Raw genomic sequence first — 20,939 nt, forward strand, 5'->3', positions numbered from 1 at the left:
TAAAATAAATAATTAACTATTTCAAACTTATGTTTTACAATAATAAAATAAATATTAATTCAAGCTGTAGACTCAAACTACCGTACGTAATTTAAATAACAACAGCAATAATGATATATGTTTATTATATCTCTTATTATATTGAAATGCAATATTAAAAGTAAATGGCAAGCTGCCGTGTAATATACAATTTGAAAGTTGTTTGGTGGTTAAAATAAATATTAATTCAAGCTGTAGACCTAAATTACTTTAAGTAATTAAACTAACAACAGCAATAATCAAATATGTTTATTACATATCTGAAATGCAATGTTAAAAGTAAAATATATTGTAATATACGGCTTGAAAGTTGGTTGTGTTGAATGTAGAACGGTTTTGACAGCGATATGTAACAGAAATAAATATTAATTAAATAAATATTTAACTATCTCAAACTTATGTTTTACAATCATAAAATAAACATTAATTCAAGCCGTAGACCTAACCTACTGTACGTAATTTAACTAACAACAACAATGCCAACAATAAAGAAATATGTTTATTATATCTCTGCAAATGTAAATCTAAATCCAATATTAAACGGCAAACTGATGTGTAATATACAGTTTGAAAGTTGGTTGTGTTGCGATGAATGTAGAATGGTTTTGACAGCGATATGTAACAGAGAGCAAGCGTTGGCATTTACGCGTCTGGAAGTTTTATGCAAACTGGAGTGAAATAAAGAAATATTCTTGTCATCAAAGGGCGTTGTAGTAACGCCCTACCTTTTAGATAAGATGTAAAGAAATCTGGCGGATGTTCTAAATAATTTGAAAAACCTTCGGTAATTGGACAAAACCGTAGGCTGATAAACTGTGTACCACATTTTCGTACCTGTAAATCGGTCTACGCCTCTAACAGTAGACAAACAGTACACAGTAAACAGTTCTACTATCTGTCGCACGGCTTTTTTGGCGTTTCGTAGGTCGGTCGAAACTATTAATAAACCAAGCTGTTCAAGCGTTTTGTGGCGATTTGTGGCAAGACTTTATCGTTCTATTCTCTGTCGCTCGGCATTTCAATTTCCGGTCTTAACTTTTATTAAACGAAGATTTTCAAGCGTTTTGTGACGATTTTCGTCCTAATAAATCTGTCTATTTATGTATAATCCGATCAGATGAGTTAGTTTTAGGAATTTGCGTCAACCTTTCAAAGGCTTGGTAACATATTTAAATAGGTTTATAGGCGTTTTGTATCATCATTATTATACTTAAACGACTTTACTGAAAAATAGGTAAATTTGTTGATAGGATTTCGTTGCAAGGGTTTGGTGACGGCCGTTAACGGATAATTTTTCGGGAGTTGTGTGCACATGTGCATTTATCATAATTCTCCCAATCAATCGTTTCACTCTTGTTTGGTCGTGGGATTATGTACATACCTGCCAACTCTCACGCATTGGGCGTGAGACTCACGCAATCACCCCAAAGAAAAAATGAAAATGCGTGAGATTTTTGCCCCAATTTCCACAATTTTATATATACTATCATTGATACATCAATTGCCCCGAAACCAAATCTCACGCATTGCCCCATTCTTGCGTTGGCAGGTCTGATTATGTAACATATAATTATTCTAAAATTGCTAAAACCCTTATAATTTTATAAAGATAGCGCAGGGGTATCCGTTGCCTTTTATAGTAGAAATCTCAGTTCATCTTCTTTGTAACCAATAAAGTATGTCCAAGAATAATGATAATCAGTGAGGTATTATTTATATGCTTTGTTTTAAGGAGTTCAAGTCAACACCCCATTAGCAGTATTTGAACTTGCTAGAGAATATAATACTGTTGTTATTGCAAATGTAAGTAATAGAGATGCTAGCAAAGACAACCCTGTCAGAAGTGATCATGCTAGTGAAAGGTGAATAGTTAAACACCGGAAAAAATCTTATGCCAGCAACCATTTGTTAAACATTTTTATAATGAGCATTGTAATTATTCAATTATTGTAATTATAGACTGTTCAATCTTACTTGAGAGTTGTGTGTAGTTACTTATAAACAATTTGAACAGAACCTTTCTAGAGAATGAAGAAGTCGCTGAGTTCACATCTCAACAACTAGTATCTACCACATGTAACTAGCATTGTTGTATTATGTACTTTAGAGTTATCTTCCCACTATTGTATCAATATTATATTCGCATACCTTGTCTGTCCCACTTTGTGTTTCCTGTCAATAAACAGTTTCCTGTCACCTACCGCATGGATCGCATCACGCTTACTGTTACTAAACTCTTACGTTATCAGAAACACCTACCGACAATACCACATGATGACCAGTACTAATATTACATCGTGAGAACATTTATGTTAATTCTTTGCTAGAAAGTTTTTGGTCTAATCTTCTTTCAATCGACGCTAAATATGGCAAAGTTTAACCCACCGGCAGAATTTGACTTTGTACCAGAGAAGTGGGCTGAGTGGTCCACCAGGTGGGGTAGATTTCGTAGCCTGTCACAGCTAGATAAGCAAGAAAATCAGCTGCAGATCGATAGTTTGCTATATACAATGGGATCTAAAAGTGAGACAATTTTCAATTGCCTGGGACTGTCTACAGAAGACAAACAAAATTACACAAAGGTGAAAGAAGGTTTCGACAAATACTTTTCCCCAAGGGAGTACGTTATATTTGAGAGAGCAACATTCTTCAGACGTGACCAGCTTCTCGGTGAGTCTGTTGAAGAATTTATTCGTGCAATAAACCACATGGCGGATAGATGCGACTTTGGAGATCGTAGATCAGAACAGATTAGAGATCGGATCGTAGTGGGAATTGCGGACAAGGATGTTAGCAGAGAAATGCAAAAAATGGAGCAGGACCTGCTTACTGAGGAGAAGGCAGTTGCCATGGCGAGGCAAGCTGAGAAAGTTGAACGTCAGATGAAGTTGTTGAGTCGCGGTGAGGATAACACCTCTGTCGACGCTATCCATAGCGATAATCATCAGAGACGTGAGCCAAGTCGCAATAGCCATCGACTGCCCCCAGCCTCTGGCTATCAGCGCCAAGGGCAACATCAACCGTGTAGAAACTGTGGGTATTACCAGCATTCGAGAGGAAGCTGTCCTGCTCTGCGTGCTGTTTGCCGGAAATGCTCGAAAATAGGACATTTTTCGAAAGTATGCTTGATGTCAGCCGGTAAGCCTAAGCCAGATTCCAACAGCCGTACGTCTGTCGATGAGGTAGAGGCAGAGATAGAGAGGGTATTCCTAGGTGAAGTCCAGGATAACCAAAATTACAGTAACCCATAGATGAAAAGTATTGATGTGCACATGGGTGAGCCAGAGTCCAAACCTGTGTCCGTGAAGTTTAAACTTGACACTGGTGCTGACGTTTCTGTTATACCTAGTAGCTTGTGTTCTGGTCAAAGTTTAAAACCAAATGACAAGATTTTAGTAGGCCCTGGAAATAGTAGAGTACCTGTGTTAGGTTATTTTTCAGCTAGATTGTGCGTAAATAATGCTGAACACTATGAACGTCTATATGTAGTCAACCAGGCAAAAGCGTTGCTAAGTAGAAATGCATGCATTGAGTTAGGTCTGGTAAAAGTCAGTTGTAATGTCGATCATGTGCATACTATTAACCGTTTTAAATGTGAATTTCCTAAGCTGTTTCAGGGTCTAGGCTGTATGAAGCAGGAGGCTGATATCACGCTGCGGGCAGGTTGTCGACCGTACGCCATAAACACGCCAAGAACTGTACCTTATCCGTTGCTCGACCACGTCAAGTCAGAACTTGATACGATGGTTAAGGAAAATGTAATTTTCCCAGTCGATAAACCCAGTGACTGGTGCTCTCCGATGGTAGTTGCGCCGAAGCCGAACTCCTGTGTCCGTATTTGTGTTGACTATACTAAGCTAAACAGAGATGTCAAAAGGGAGATTTATCCAATGGCCCATGTTGAATCGAGCCTGGCAAAGCTAGGCACTGGTAAACTGTTTACCAAGCTAGATGCGAATTCAGGATTCTACCAAACTCCGTTGACCCCTGAAGCCAGAATGCTGACAACATTCCTCACTCCATTTGGCCGTTTCGATTTTAACCGGTTACCGTTTGGGTTGTCGTCTAGCCCTGAGACTTACTCAAAGATTATTTCAAGCGTACTGGATGGCCTTGAGGGATTAATTTTCCACATGGATGATGTGTGTATATGGGGAAACGACCAACAAGAACACGATAATAGAGTCCGTGTCGTGTTAGATCGAATGGTACGAGCCGGTATGACACTAAATGAATCCAAATGTCAGTTTGCCTGTCGGAGCATCAAATTTTTAGGCCACGTAATAAGCTCCAATGGCGTTAAACCTAACCCCGACGCCATCCAGGGCATCCGAGATTTTGCGACACCGAAAAATGTGAGTGACGTGCGGAGTTTCCTTGGCATGGCCAACCAACTCAGTAAGTTCACTATGCGTCTAGGTGATCTCAGTACACCGCTCAGGGACTTGCTCTGCAAAAACTGTCCGTGGTACTGGGGAGATCGGCAAGCTAAAGCCTTCACCAACATCAAAAATGAGCTGTCCCAATCTGTAGAGCTGGCGGTGTACAACCCAACTCGCAAAACTATCATCCAGTCAGATGCATGTAGGAATGGCATTGGTGCTGCATTACTACCAGTACAACCCGATGGTACGCTTCGTTTAGTTTACGCTGCGTCACGAGCACTCACCGACACTGAGCAACGATATGCCACGATTGAACAGGAAGCCCTCGCCATTGTATGGGCATGCGAAAAGTTCAGAAATTACATTATAGGCATGACTGTTAGTATTCAAACCGATCACAAACCGCTCGTCTCTTTATTTAGTGACACAGAACTCAGCAAAATGCCTGCTCGCATTCAACGATTTGGCATGCGCATGTTACGCTTCCGGTACCGGATGGAACACATTCCTGGGAAGCAAAATATTGTTGCTGATGCACTTTCCCATTCAAAGGCCGTTCCTACTGTGGAGGACATAGCATTCTTGGAGGAAGTAGAGAATCATGCTCGCAGTACTCTGCTTTACTCCGCCTCCAATGAGAGACTCGGCAAACTCATAGAGTCACAGAAAAATGATGAGGTATTGGCAAAAATTCACCACTTTGTTAATACGTCGTGGCCTGCGTATATGACGTCCAATGACTCATTAGTACATCCTTTCTTTGAGAATCGCTCTAGAATAACCATAATTCATGGAGTACTCGTTTTCGACGATCGAATAATCATTCCGCTCGCTGACCATCTCGAAGTGCTACAGAATGTTCACCAAAGCCACCTAGGCATTACTAAGTGCAGAGATCGAGCAAGGAAGTCAATTTGGTGGCCCGGTATGTCGCAACAAATTGCGGAAATGGTACGCTCATGTGAATCGTGTCGAAAATTAGCCCGAGTTCCTCCAGAGCCACTGATGAGATCAGAGTTCCCGTCTCGCCCATGGGAGCGTGTTGGTAGTGACCTATTTTATTTTAAAGACTGTTGGTATCTATTGCTAGTTGATTATTATTCTCGTTATGTCGAGGTCGCTATGCTGAAAGAGCTCAACAGCCTGGAGACCATTGGTCACATGAAAAGCATCTTTGCATGTCACGGAATTCCTGAGCTACTGGTTTCAGATAAAGGGCCGCAGTACTCTTCGATAGAATTTCAAAAATTTGTCACCGACTATGGTTTTAAACACATCACTAGTTCGCCAAAACACACGCAATCGAACGGCGCAGCCGAGAGAGCCGTTCAAACCATAAAGTCCATGCTGAAAAAATAGACCGACCCTTATCTTGCATTGCTGGCATATCGTTCATCACCCATTGAGAATGGATTATCTCCTGCAGAGTTGCTTATGGGCCGACAACTCCGAACGACTGTACCAGCACTTCCCGGCACGCTGGAGGCCTCTAAGCCTAACCTCCAAAGCATTCGTGCTCAGGAGGAGGACCAGAGAAAGAAAAGCAAGATCTCCTATGACAACCGACACCGCGCCAGAGAACTGCCACTGCTTGACCCTGGACAACAGGTCTTTGTTCCAGATTTAAACCGTAAAGCTGTAGTAGCAGCAGCTGTCCCAAATGCTCCTCGGTCCTATCTTCTCCAAAACTCAGGTGGAACTTCAATTCGTCGTAACCGAATTGACATACGACTGATCGAAAATATAGCTGACGATGTTAAACCGCCACCAAACAGTCCAAAGGGGCACTATATATCGAGGTCTGGTCGTACGGTTAGGCAGCCTGTGAAGCTCGACCTATGAATCCAACAGCGTGGTGTCAGCCCCCTGGTTCAGACTCTAGCACTCGAGGTTCTGTAACCTTTGTAGGTCGCTGCACTCTTGTTAATATTAATGTGACAATCATTTCCCAATCAATATGTCTTTAGGTAAATGCTACGCTTTCAATGCTCATGTTTGTCGGAGAAAGAGAGATGTTGTATTATGTACTTTAGAGTTATCTTCCCACTATTGTATCAATATTATATTCGCATACCTTGTCTGTCCCACTTTGTGTTTCCCGTCAATAAACAGTTTCCTGTCACCTACCGCATGGATCGCATCACGCTTACTATTACTAAACTCTTACGTTATCAGAAACACCTACCAACAATACCACAAGCATTAGAGGAGATTTTACGAGATATTTTTTAGGAAATTGATGGAATCTAAATAGATGTTTTGTTTATCTATTACATCCATCAGTTTAAGTTCTCAAAGCATTTTATCAAGTGTAACTTTCTGTTGTATGTGGACTCTAGTCAATAAAATGCAGACAATGAATTATTCATTGTATTGCTATAATTAAATTTATTATTATATGTGTTATAATTATGTATTGTTTAATAAATTAGAATTCTAAATAAAGTTTTCAAGTGAACTGTCCCCAACTCCTATAGTTTATCAAGCGTACTTGTGTTGAATGAATACTAGCAGCGGGCTGAGCTATTGCATCATTGTTTGTCACTAGTCTAGTCAACTGTTAGAATAGCCAATCATAAACAATTACCTTATAAAGTAAGGAAAGGATTGCTACTTGCAGTGTAAGCATCTGTAAAATTAGTGTACCTAAATAGCTTTTAGTATTGGCAAGTTATTATGGGCTATTAGCAAGCTGCTACATGTTCATTTGGTAACGCATACTCTCCACTGTATATATTACATGATATACAATACATTACACACAATGCATTATAAACTACGCACAATGCATTATGTGATACACAATACACACTAAGCACTCCACACTAAGCGCTACATATTATTCAATACAAACTATGCAAACTATCCATCTCAGCTGAAAAACACTACAAACTGTACAATATGCATGAAACACTATGGACTAAATTCTTTCATGGCTTTTGCCATTTCTGTCTAGGCTGAGAACACATCACGCTATATATTATGCACTACAAAATATGTAATGTGCACTATGCACTATATGCCATGCATTGGTTCTAATCAACATGCAATACCATGTTATTTTTGCTATGACAGAAACAGCTCTCACTACAGTTCTATATTAAACAAGATATTAAGTATTGTTAATTTTTTACTCTCTGTGATATTAAATATAATAATATTAATAATAATTAAATGATATAATATTGAAGGATTGAAAACACTCATCAAGCAAACGTTTTTAAACCATAAAACAACAGCCCTTGACCAGCTCTAAAGCGTTGGATTTTATTGATGATTTTATATTTTTACAAACAGCACAAGCCTTGTTAGAATGTTTTAGCAAAATACTAATGGTAAAATTAATATAAATTTTATGATTAATAAAAATTGTAGAAATATGATGGAAGTGTGTGCAGTTACTAACTGAATGTATATATTATCCTATTTGTAGAGACACCTGCGAGCCTTTTAAAGCCAACATAAAAGTAAAATAGTCATATATCAGTGTCTCAGCGGTGTCTGAAAAAAAGAGAATGTAGAAAAAAGTGGAATATCCATTCCTAGCAGTGCAAGTTATCAAGACATAACTGAGGCTATGCAAAAGCATACCAAAAACTCTTCACCCATACAAATCAATCGAACAAAGTTGGTAGCTATTGATGGTTATTTGTGGTCACTATATTATCTTATTGGGAACACGGTTGTTAACTATTGATAATTAGTCGGGTTTACTATATTATCTTATTGGGAACACATTTGGTAACTATTGATAGTTATTTGAGGTCACTATATTATCTTATTGGGTTGATTGAAAATACCACAAGCAGTCTGAACTCTGTTCAGCTAATAAAATGGAGCACAGTTGATGCACTTTTGAAAGAGTCTTGAAGCATATTTTATCCAGTACCGTGGTAAAGTAAACAAGGAAGAATGAGTGAGCAAGCAACTCAGTAAAACTGATGGGTTTAATGGAGGACCTGAGGAGCCTTAAGACACAATCTTAGCAACCAAAACAATAAAAAATCAAGACAAAAAGAGGCGGGGTTAGGCAGATACAAAGGACTTTTTGTTTTGTTTGGGATGCACACTTTTTTGTGCCAAAGTGGACACAACTCTTGAAATGGCTACAACGGAAGCGATAAGTCGAAGGAGAAACGCTGAACCGAATTGTCAAAAGTGAGCAAAACTTTTATTTGGCTGCTTAAATTTTTTTTTGCTGGAGAAGGTCTTCATTTTATGTATTTTTGTATTTCTTGTATCTAATCCTGTATGTTTGTTTTATAGTTTTTAGGCTACCAGAAATTTGAGATAATTTGGTTGATGTAAACAATATTGAACAGTGGAAAACACAACAGGAGATGATAGCGATAGATAACAAGTATTTATTAAACAACAGAGCTATCTGCTATTGGGAATGATAAAATATGCTCAAAAACTGTGTACAGATATAAAAGTATATAAAAAGACATGTATTATTATATGTAATGTGTGTATGCATAACATGTATGCATATATAATATTGAATATGTATAATTTAACAGTATAACAGCAACATTGAAAGTTAACGAATAATTCCAAGAACATAAAGTTTGCTGTTGAGTGTTATGCACAAATAGTACCCATAGAATGCTAGTAACACAGTGTATCCTATCCACAGAGTAAACCCGTGAGTCAACTATATACAATATAATACTTTGAGTCAACTGCTCACAGCGAGTAGGAATTAGAGGTGATTGAAGATGGTTAGAAACACTTGCGGTGGACAATACCAGGTCCACATTCATCATATTCCGCCTTGCTGATCCACATTTGCTGAAAGGTAGAAAGAGAAGACAAGATTGAGCCTCCAATCCACACTGAATATTTCCTCTCAGGGGCCGCTATCACTTTCACTTTCATCGTTGACGGACATAATGATGTCACTTCCTTGGTGACCCGATCGCCAAAACCTAAAAAATAGTTCGTATATTGTGACTCTAGAAGAATTCATGAGAATGTTTCAAATTTATTGTTTGTGTCAGTTAAACAACATAAAAATGATCACTCTCTCCAATTAATGTTCAACATGGTACATTTAGCTAGAACATATATAGTATCACTAAGATTGCCAACATAAATATAAAGGTAAGCTGATCTACAGTGTACTTACCAGGGTACATCGTACTTCCACCAGAAAGTACGATACTGTTGTACATGTCTTTTCTTATGTCAACATCACAAGCCATTATACTGTTGTAGATCATCTCATGTATCCCTCCATCCTCCATACCTGTAATACCAACCATATCAGTCCAGACACGGTTCCACTGCAATGTTGTGCATTTAATCTTGTCTGACAATGTTATGCACTTACAACCCAATGATCTGAAAACTTACCAGTAAAAGCTGGTTGGAACATGCACTCCGGAACTCTGAACCTCTCATTGCCTACTGTCACGACGGAACCATCCGGAAGCTCATAAGATTTCTCAGTAGATGAGGAAGTACTAGAGGCTGTCATTTCCTGTTCAAAGTCTAGAGCTGTGTAACAGAGTTTTTCCTTCATGTCTCTCACTATTTCCATCTCAGCTGAAAACACAACATGACTCTTTAAATATTTTAAACAGGTAATAATTCATCAATAATATAAAAAACCTTTTGAATTTTAATCACATCTTTGAAAAACACTAAACTCTAAAAAAATGGATTATTTCTCAAACTTGCACAGGTTCCAATGCTAAAAGATATAGATGTTAATAGCAGGAATTCACCACTAACTACTTGATATGCAATATTTTGTATATAAAAACAATAGAGTTATAATATTTACCTGTAGTAGTAAAGTTATATCCCCTCTCATGAAGCACCCTCGCCATGTAAGCTGTCAGATCTCTCCCAGCAAGATCAACTCTCTTGATGGCATGAGGAAGAGCATAGCCTATTTAAAGATGGCAGCAGGTATAAGAATGACTTAAACTATGTAAGGATTGACAAACAAACAAAAATTAATTTGGTTTGTAGTTAGTTTCTGTGAATAGACTGCAGTCAATGTAACTCACCTTCGTAAATGGGCACGACGTGCGATACCCCATCTCCAGCATCAAATACAATGCCTGTGGTCCTGCCACTGCTGTATAAGGACATGACAGCTTGAATGGCGACATACATCGCAGGTGTGTTGAATGTCTCAAACATAATCTGAGTCATCTTTTCTCGGTTAGCCTTAGGGTTGAGGGGAGCTTCCGTCAGCAATACTGGGTGCTCCTCTGGCGCGATCCTCAACTCATTGTAGAATGTGTGATGCCAAATCTTTTCCATGTCGTCCCAATTAGTGACGATGCCATGTTCTATCGGGTATTTCATTGTTAGGATTCCTCTTTTAGATTGCGCTTCATCTCCGACATAGCTGTCTTTAGCTCCCATCCCAGCCATGACAATCTGTGTAAGAAAAGACATGTTAAAGGTGATTGACTAACACACCATTCATGCATATAAATAAAATGACTTGTAAAGCCAAAAAGCTCTGCTAATTTGCTATAAAAGATTTAATAAAAATATTTCTATGCAACAAAGGCGTTTTCTGACAAGTGGACGAAATTAATACAATCTGAGTGAATACCATGAGCTAGTCAGATCGTTAAGAGGTTAAAAGATATTTCAGAACCGGTACAGGATGAACCAGGTCCATGAGCACATATTCTTGTACTTGACACATTTTATCTACTTGTATAATAAAAGGTTCATCAGGTAGTTGCGCATCGGTAAAAGGAGCTCCACTATGTATTCTCTAAACACATTGTTGCTGTTCCTAGGTGAGGTCATTATAACCAGACTGCTATCTATGTCTATGAGATCTCACGAGATGTCTTCAGGTAAGTTGAATGTACCTGGTGCTTTGGTCGTCCTACTATTGATGGAAATACTGCTCTAGGAGCGTCTTCTCCTGCAAATCCTGCTTTTACCATCCCGGATCCATTGTCGATAACCAACCCATTGATTCCATCCGATCCGTAATCTAAGTCTGCCATCTGCAACAGCAGAGTAAGAAAATCCTTACAGCTAATAGGCCAATAGTGAATATTTATAATATGTATATAACAACGTAAACCAATTGAACAATATTTAGATATAGCAAAAAAAATAATGGTTGTAAATGCTATAATTTCTTACCTTTTTATTCAGGTTCTGTTAGACACAAAATAATAAAACAAATTGTTGAAGTCCTTTGTAATAATGTTATTCTTTTGGTATGTTGTTCCCAACTCTGCTTAGCTGTGTTCTGTTCTTCAGTAAAACTGCGGCCCTATTTATATGCACCAGTCTGAACTATTAATAGTCTTATCTTATTCGCTACCTTATAAGGAGTTAGTAAAGTTGCAATCCTTGAATGTCCTGGCGAGGTGCCTCTTAGCTTGGCTGCATCATAGCATCAGTGACACGCAGTGATGCAAGCACTGGACCAATCACATTACTGTTGACCATATTGATTGTAACAGTACGTTGTCTTATCAATGTAAGCAATGTTTCTGAGCCAGTATTAATCACTCTTTCATAAGCGCATGTGTCACACTCAAAATCACCTAATCATTCAACCATTATTTGGTAATATACAGTAGCTGTAGGAATGGAAGAGGTTTCTTTAAACTGTTAATATTAGGGAAAGATTATTTCTGTTGTACAAGCAGTGAGTAGCCTCTGTTACTATATACCACACTGATGATAGGAGCTTATGATAGTGTTGAAATGATTAGTAGTTTGTTCAAGGGCTAAGTTGTTAATTTAGAATTCTTCTAACGGCGAGGCTGTGATTTTCATGAAATAGAGTGCTGCTTGGTCTATGACAATAGATTATTTGATTTAAGAGAGTGTTTACAGGAAGAAAACTAGACATGAAAGCTCCCATCTGCTGTCTATCAGAAGTATAGCTAACTCTTAAAATAATTTTGGCGTCTCACTGTTTGAAGCCTAATTTAAATTTAACATGTAATTAATCTAAAGTTTTAAAAACGCTTATAATTTTATAAATATAGTGCAGGGGTATGTATATTTCTTTTCATTTGTAAACTTCACATTTGAGATAAATATCTGTCATCATTGGGTTAGATGACTCTATTGCCTTTTATAGTAGAAATCTCAGTCCATCTTCTTTGTAACCAATAGAGTATGTCCAAGAATAATGATAGTATTCTGTGTATAAATAACACCCAGAATAGCTAAATTCTTATGCCAGCAACCATTTGTCAAACATTTTTATGATAAGCAATACATCCTTGTTCAACCTTACTGCAGAGTTGTGTGTAATTACTGATAAACAATTTGAATCAAACATTTTTAGAGAATGAAGAAGTTGCTGAGTTCACATCTCAACAATTAGTCACATATAATTAGCATTAAAAAAGAGAATTTAATAAGATTTTTTTAGGAAATTGATGAAGTCTAAATGGGTGCTTTCTCTATCTATTACATCCATCAATTAAAGTTCTCACAGCATTCTATCAAGTGTAACATTCTGTTGTATTTCGAGTCTAGTCAATAAAATGTAGACAATGAATATTTATGCATTGTTTAATAAATTAGAATTCTAAATGAAGTTTTTAAGTGAACTGTCCCCAACTCTTATAGTTTATCAAGCGTACTTGTGTTGAATGAATACTAGCAGTGGGCTGAGTTATTGCATCATTGTTTTTCACTAGTCTAGTCAACTGTTACAATAGCCAATCATAAACAATTGCCTTATAAGGTAAGGAAAGGATTGCTACTTGTAGTGTAGGCATATGTAAAACTAGTGTATCTGAATAGCTTTTAATAATGGCATATTATTATTATTGACTATTAGCAAGCTGCAACTTGTTCATTTGGTAGCGCCCACTATACACTGTATAAACTGTGTGACATGGTATACAATACATTACACACAATGCACTATGAACTATGCACTATGTGATACACAATACACCCTAAGCACTAAACGCTAAGCGCTACATACCGGGTAGTAGATTCACCACACACTATGCAAACTATCCATCTCAGCTGAAAAACACTACAAACTGTACATTATGCATGACACACTATGGACTAAATTCTTTCATGTCTCTCGACATTTCTGTCTAGACTGAAAACACATCACGCTATACATTATGCACTACACAATATGTAATGTGCACTGTGCACTATATGCCATGCATTTGTTCTAATCAACATTCAATATCAAGTTTTTTTTGCTATGACAGAAACAGCTCTCACCACAGTTCTATATTGAACAAGGTAATAAGTATTGTTAATTCCTTTCTCTCTGTAATATTAAATATAGTAATATAAATAATTAATATAAATAAATATAAATATAATTAAATAATATAATATTGAAGGATTGAAAACACTCATCAAGCAATAGACTTTAAACAATAAAACAACAGCCCTTGACCAGCTCTCAAGCGTTGGATTTTATTGATGATTTTATATTTTTGGAAATAGCACAAGCCTTGTTAGGATGCTTTAGCAAAATGCTAATTGTAAAATTAATATAAGTTTAATTGTTAATAAATATTGTAGAAATATGATGGAAGTGTGTGCAGTTACTAGGTGAATGTATATATTATCCTATTTGTAGAGACACCTGCGAGCCTTTCAAAGCCAACATAAAAGTAAGATAGTCATATATCGGTGTCTCAGCGGTGTCTGAAAAGGAAAGAAAATGTAGAAACACACCTGAGCCATTCAAAGTCAACATTTAGAAAAAGGTAGACTAACCATTCCTAGCAATGCCAGTTATCAAGGCATAACTGAGGCTATGCAAAAGCATACAAAAAAACTCTTCACGCATACAAATCAATCAAACACAGTTGGTAACAACTATTGACAGTTAGTCGGGGTCACTATATTATCTTATTGGGTTGATTGAAAATACCACAAGCAGTCTAAACTCTGTTCAGATAATAAGATGGAGCACTTTTGATGCACTGTTGAAAGGGTTTGAAGCATATTTTATCCAGTACCGTAGTAAACAAGGAAAAATGAGTGAGCAAGCAACTCCGTAAAAATGAGGAGTTTAATGGAGGACCTGAAGAGCTTTAAGACACAACCATAGCAACTAAAACAATAAAAAATCAAGACAAATGGAGGCGGGGTTAGGCAGATACAAAGGACTTTTTGTTTGTGAAGCACACTTTTTTGTGCCAAAGCGGACACAACTCTTGAGATGGCCTATCACAACAGAAGCGATAAGTCGAAGGAGAAACACTGAACAGAATTGTCAAAAGAGAGCAAGACTTTTTATTTAGCTGCTTAAATTATATTTGCTGGAAAAGGTCTTAATTTCATGTATTTTTGTATTTCTTGTATTTAATCCTATATGTTTGTTTTATAGTTTTTAGGGTACCAGAAATCTGAGATACCTTGATTAATGTAGACAATATTGAACTGTGGAAAACACAACAGGAGATGATAATGATAGATAACAAGTATTTATTAAACAACAGAGCTATCTGCTATTGGGAATGATAAAATATGCTCAGAAACTGTGTACAGATATAAAAGTATATAAAAATACATGTATTATTATATGTAATGTGTGTATGCATAACATGTATGCATGTATAATATTGAATGCATATAATTTAATAATATAACAGCAACATTGAAAGTTAACAAATAATTCAAAAACAAAGTTTGCTGTTGAGTGTCATGCACAAATAGTACCCATAGAATGCTAGTAACACAGTGTATCCTATCCACAGAGTAAACCCGTGAGTCAACTATATACAATATAATACTTTGAGTCAACTGCTCACAGCGAGTAGGAATTAGAGGTGATTGAAGATGGTTAGAAACACTTGCGGTGGACAATACCAGGTCCACATTCATCATATTCCGCCTTGCTGATCCACATTTGCTGGAAGGTAGAAAGAGAAGACAAGATTGAGCCGCCAATCCACACTGAATATTTCCTCTCAGGGGCTGCTATCACTTTCACTTTCATCGTTGACGGACATAATGATGTCACTTCCTTGTTGACCCGATCTCCAAAACCTAAAAAATATTTCCAATATTGTGACTGCAAAAGAATCCTTGAGAATGCTTTGAAATGTATTAACAGAGGTGTTAACTTAACAACATAAATATTCACTCCGACTCATTCGTAAAAAAACTCTCTCCAACTAATGTTCAACATGGTACATTTAGCTAGAACATATATAATATCACTAAGATTGCCAACATAAATATAAAGATAAGTTGATCTACAGAGTACTTACCAGGGTACATCGTACTTCCACCAGAAAGTACGATACTGTTGTACATGTCTTTTCTTATGTCAACATCACAAGCCATTATGCTGTTGTAGATCATCTCATGTATCCCTCCATCCTCCATACCTGTAATACCAACCATATCAGTCTAGACACGGTTCCGCTGCAATGCTGTGCATTTGCTCTTGTCTGACAATATCATGCGCTCACAACCCAATGATCTGAAAACTTACCAGTAAAAGCTGGTTGGAACATGCACTCCGGAACTCTGAACCTCTCATTGCCTACTGTCACGACGGAACCATCCGGAAGCTCATAAGATTTCTCAGTAGATGACGAAGTACTAGAGGCTATCATTTCCTGTTCAAAGTCTAGAGCTGTGTAACAGAGTTTTTCCTTCATGTCTCTCACTATTTCCATCTCAGCTGAAAACACAACATGACTCTTTAAATATTTTAAACAGGTAATAATTGGTCCATAATATAAAAAACCTTTTGAATTTTACTCAGTTAAAATGCAGCATAACTTTATTGCACTTTAGAAGGCTTGAAACATCTTTGGAAAACACTAAACTCTAAAAAAATGGATTATTTCTCAAACTTGCACAGGTTCCAATGCTAAAAGATATAGATGTTAATAGCAGGAATTCACCACTAGCCTATTTGATATGCAATATTTTGTATATAAAACAATAGAGTTTTAATATTTACCTGTAGTAGTAAAGTTATATCCTCTCTCATGAAGCACCCTCGCCATGTAAGCTGTCAAATCTCTGCCAGCAAGATCAACTCTCTTGATGGCATGAGGAAGAGCATAGCCTATGTAAAAATGGCAGCAGGTATAAGATTGGCTTAAACTATGTAAAGATTGACAATCGAACAAACATTAATTTGGTTTGTAGTTAGTTTTGTGAATAGACTGCGGTCAATGCAACTCACCTTCGTAGATGGGCACAACGTGTGATACCCCATCTCCAGCATCAAATACAATGCCTGTGGTTCTGCCACTGCTGTATAAGGACATGACAGCTTGAATGGCGACATACATCGCAGGTGTGTTGAATGTCTCAAACATAATCTGAGTCATCTTTTCTCGGTTAGCCTTAGGGTTGAGGGGAGCTTCCGTTAGCAATACTGGGTGCTCCTCTGGCGCGATCCTCAACTCATTGTAGAATGTATGATGCCAAATCTTTTCCATGTCGTCCCAATTAGTGACGATGCCATGTTCTATCGGGTATTTCATTGTTAGGATTCCTCTTTTGGATTGCGCTTCATCTCCGACATAGCTGTCTTTAGCTCCCATCCCAGCCATGACAATCTGTGTAAGAAAAGACATGTTAAAGGTGATTGACTAACACACCATTCATGCATATAAATAAAATGACTTGTAAAGCCAAAAAGCTTTGCTATTTTGCTACAAGAGATTTAGTAAAAATATTTTTTGCAGCTAGAAGTAATTTTTTGAAAAGTGGACGAAACTAATACAATCTGAGTAAATACCATGAGCTAGTCAGATCGTAAAGAGGTTGAAAGATATTTCAGAACCGGTGCAGGATGAACCAGGTCCATGAGCACACATTCTTGTACTTGTTGCTCTTCCTAGGTGAGGTCACTATAACTAGGCTGTTGTCTATGAGATCTCACGAGATGTCTTTAGGTAAATTGAATTTACCTGGTGCTTCGGTCGTCCTACTATTGAGGGAAATACGGCTCTAGGAGCGTCTTCTCCTGCAAATCCTGCTTTTACCATCCCGGATCCATTGTCGATAACCAACCCATTGATTCCATCCGATCCGTAATCTAAGTCTGCCATCTGCAATAGCCCAGTAAGAAAACCCTTACAGCTAATAGGCCAATAGTGAATATTTATAATATGTATATAACAACGTAAACCAATTGAACAATATTTAGATATACCAAAAAATAATGGTTGTATATGCTATAATTTCTTACCTTTTTATTCAGGTTCTGTTAGACACAAAATAATAAAATTAAATATTGAAGTCTTGTTTAATATTGTTATTCTTTTGGTATGTTGTTCCCAACTCTGCTTAGCTGTGTTCTGTTCTGCAGTAGAGCTGCTTCCCTATTTATATACACCAGCCTGAACTATTAATAGTCTTATCTTATTCGCTACCTTATAAGGAGTTAGTTGAGTTTCAATCATTGAATGTCCTGCCAAGGTGCCATTTAGCTTGGCTGCATCATAGCATCAGTGACACGCAGTGATGCAAGCACTGGACCAATCACATTACTGTTGACCATATTGATTGTAACAGTACGTTGTCTTATCAATGTAAGCAATGTTTCTGAGCCAGTGTTAATCACCCTTTCGCAAGCGCATGTGTCACACTCAAAATCACCTAATCATTTGGCCATTATTTGGTAATATACAGTAATTATAAGAGTAGAATGAATGTACTTTAAACTGTAAAGATTAGGGAAAGATGATTCTTGTTATGCAATCAAATGAGTATCTTCAGTTACTATATACCACACTGGTGTTAGATGTTTACAATAGAGGTCAAACTGTTAGCAGCTTGTTCAATGATTGCTTCCAAATTAGCAAATTAAAATTTATACATTAGTCCAGATAACAAAATTTCTAAATGGTAAACTATCACTTGACACATAATAATAATGATAATAATATGTGTTCTATTCTTTGATGGTTTATGACAGAAAGACATATAGATATAAAACCTCTGGTTAGATTGGCTAACGGTCCAGTAGAAGTATGACAAGCTGGTTGTCAGTTGCTCTCAGGTAGTAGCTCAACTCTAATACTCTAGTACTCTGAACATACCACCACTCTGTCTGTCAACCATAATCTTTTAAAGTTTAGTATAACATATCTATGTCTATGTCTGTGGCTCTCTACTATAACTTCTCAGATCTGTAACAGGGGTAACTTCAGAAACTTTATACGTGAGCCAATCACAGTATACTATACATACCTATTCCTGACCTTAGCCTCTTGTAAGTATTAACTTTTATATGTTGCGTCCATAATAGCCTGAGTTCATAAGGTCGCACTTTCAATAGCCTGAATTCATATTTCCGAGATATCTATCTATTCAGTAAACAATTCAGCAGTATTTCAACTTGCTAGCAATTATAATACAGTTGTTTTTGCAAAGGTAAGTAATAGAGATGCTAGCGAAGACAACCCTGTCAGAAGTGATCATGCTATTGATAAGTTTCACAGCTAAATTCTGGGTAAACTCTTATGCCAGCAACCATTTGTTAAACATTTTTATAATGAGCCTTATAATATACTGTTCAACGTTATTAAAAAGTAATGAGTAATTATATGTAAAAAATCTGATTAAAAAATTTCTGAAGGATGAAGAAGTTAGTTTATTGAGTTGCATTTTATTAACTAGCTAAATACAACTAGCATTGCACGGGTACTATCATAGAATAGAGAAGTTTAGCGGTATAATGATTGCACGGGTACTATCATAGAATAGAGAAGTCTAGTGGTGTAATGAATGCACGGGTACTATCATAGAATAGAGAAGTCTAGCGGTATAATGAATGCACGGGTACTATCATAGAATAGAGAAGTCTAGTGGTATAATGAATGCACGGGTACTATCATAGAATAGAGAAGTCTAGTGGTATAATGAATGCACGGGTACTATCATAGAATAGAGAAGTCTAGTGGTATAATGAATAAACGTCATAATATATAAATGTACATAAAATTTTACAATTAAAGTTTTCAAAGCAATTGGCCAGCTATTGTAGTTTTCAAACAGTGATTGCTGTAAGGTCTATTGATTGCCTACTAATCAATACTAGCAATGGGCTGAGCCATTGCGTCATGGTTTGTCACTAGCCTAGTCAACGGCTGGATAAACAATCATAAACAATGGCCTTATAAGGTACCAATAAGTTACACGCAACCATTGTGGTCATATATGGATACATAACAGAGAGTTATACGCAACCATTGTGGTCATATATGGATACATAACAGAGAGTTATACGCAACCCTTGCTACCATATATGTTGAAGTTTGCATATTTTACTAAGTGTGCTAGCACTGAACTGCTATTATAGCCCTGCAATACACTCACCTCTAAAAGAAACAAACATTTCATTATAAATTATTAGTGAGTTTGACTAACACCACTAACTACTTCCAGATAAAAATGACATCAAAATTGGTATTTGGTTATACCATTTGGTCATCTCAACTAAAGCTTATTGCCATATGTGTGAATAGGAAATTACATAATTGCATAACTGCGACTAACTTGTAATAACACTTAGATTGAAAGATAACACATTTGGAGTTAACCTTTCAAGTTACAATTGTAAGGCTATCTTGCATATGAAGGAATACTGTTTATTTAAAACAGGAGATTCATTAATGTCTTGACATGCCGTCGTATAATATACAGGCTAGCGAGCCGGCCAGAGAGATGTTTGTAAAAGGCTGCAGTGTGTTCACTCAAAATACTTTACACTCGTAGAAAGGCTGGTCATCTTCCATTTTAAACTCCAAATTTCAAACTTCACAAACATGTAATGATTGACTTTAAACAGACTTAAATTGAATCCTCATATTTGTTCAAATGGTTTAGTTTTGTCTATTCCACTCATAACTCCCAGAAAGCTGTATCTCTGCAGTAGAGAATGTTAGGGCAGTATGATAACTGCTTGTTATTATAAGTCATGAAAACAAAACTGGTGTGAACACATACATTCCTTTAAGCAGAAGTTTTAGTTTATATACTCAGCATGCCTACTTGGAGGCAGACAATATGGCAGCAAATGATATATATGAAGTGATTAAGGCTACAGAGGCTAACAAAAATGTTTCTACTCTCTTTTCAGATGATTCAGCCATATGGGGAGAAAAATATATCAATACTCCACATCATTTTTTTGATAGAATTTTTCGTTTGTTATGAACAAGTTCGCTGGTAGGCAGTACACGGTCAGTTTTTATCTCGTCTCCTCTTTACTGCTTATCACCAAGTACATGTCCATTGGTGACTGGCTGGTCAGTGACAGCAGCGAGTCACCAAGTACATGTCCATTGGTGACTGGCTGGTCAGTGACAGCAGCGAGTCACCAAGTACATGTCCATTGGTGACTGGCTGGTCAGTGACAGCAGCGAGTCACCAAGTACATGTCCATTGGTGACTGGCTGGTCAGTGACAGCAGCGAGTCACCAAGTACATGTCCATTGGTGACTGGCTGGTCAGTGACAGCAGCGAGTCACCAAGTACATGTCCATTGGTGACTGGCTGGTCAGTGACAGCAGAGAGTCTCAACTAGCTATTTTCTCACTG

At 37.2% G+C, this 20,939-nt stretch overlaps 2 protein-coding genes across 2 annotated transcripts; one reads left to right on the forward strand and one right to left on the reverse strand.

The window, feature by feature from the left end:
* The first annotated feature begins 2,405 nt into the window (after positions 1 to 2,405).
* Positions 2,406 to 3,290, forward strand: LOC137394086 (uncharacterized). Its single transcript, XM_068080804.1, has one exon. The coding sequence runs from the start codon at positions 2,406 to 2,408 to the stop codon at positions 3,288 to 3,290; it is 885 nt and encodes a 294-aa protein (XP_067936905.1).
* Positions 3,291 to 8,776: 5,486 nt separating this feature from the next.
* LOC137393638 (actin-like) lies at positions 8,777 to 17,413 on the reverse strand. Its single transcript, XM_068080278.1, has 13 exons — positions 17,303 to 17,413; positions 16,570 to 16,948; positions 16,342 to 16,449; positions 15,865 to 16,056; positions 15,638 to 15,757; positions 15,229 to 15,413; positions 13,520 to 13,527; positions 11,273 to 11,444; positions 10,445 to 10,823; positions 10,216 to 10,323; positions 9,783 to 9,974; positions 9,556 to 9,675; positions 8,777 to 9,355 (listed from the first exon to the last, which is right to left on the reverse strand). The coding sequence occupies exons 1-13, from the start codon at positions 17,378 to 17,380 to the stop codon at positions 9,150 to 9,152; spliced, it is 2,247 nt and encodes a 748-aa protein (XP_067936379.1). The 5' UTR covers positions 17,381 to 17,413; the 3' UTR covers positions 8,777 to 9,149.
* Positions 17,414 to 20,939: the final 3,526 nt, after the last annotated feature.

Source organism: Watersipora subatra, chromosome 4, assembly GCF_963576615.1.
Source record: "Watersipora subatra chromosome 4, tzWatSuba1.1, whole genome shotgun sequence".
Lineage (NCBI taxonomy): Eukaryota > Metazoa > Bryozoa > Gymnolaemata > Cheilostomatida > Watersiporidae > Watersipora > Watersipora subatra.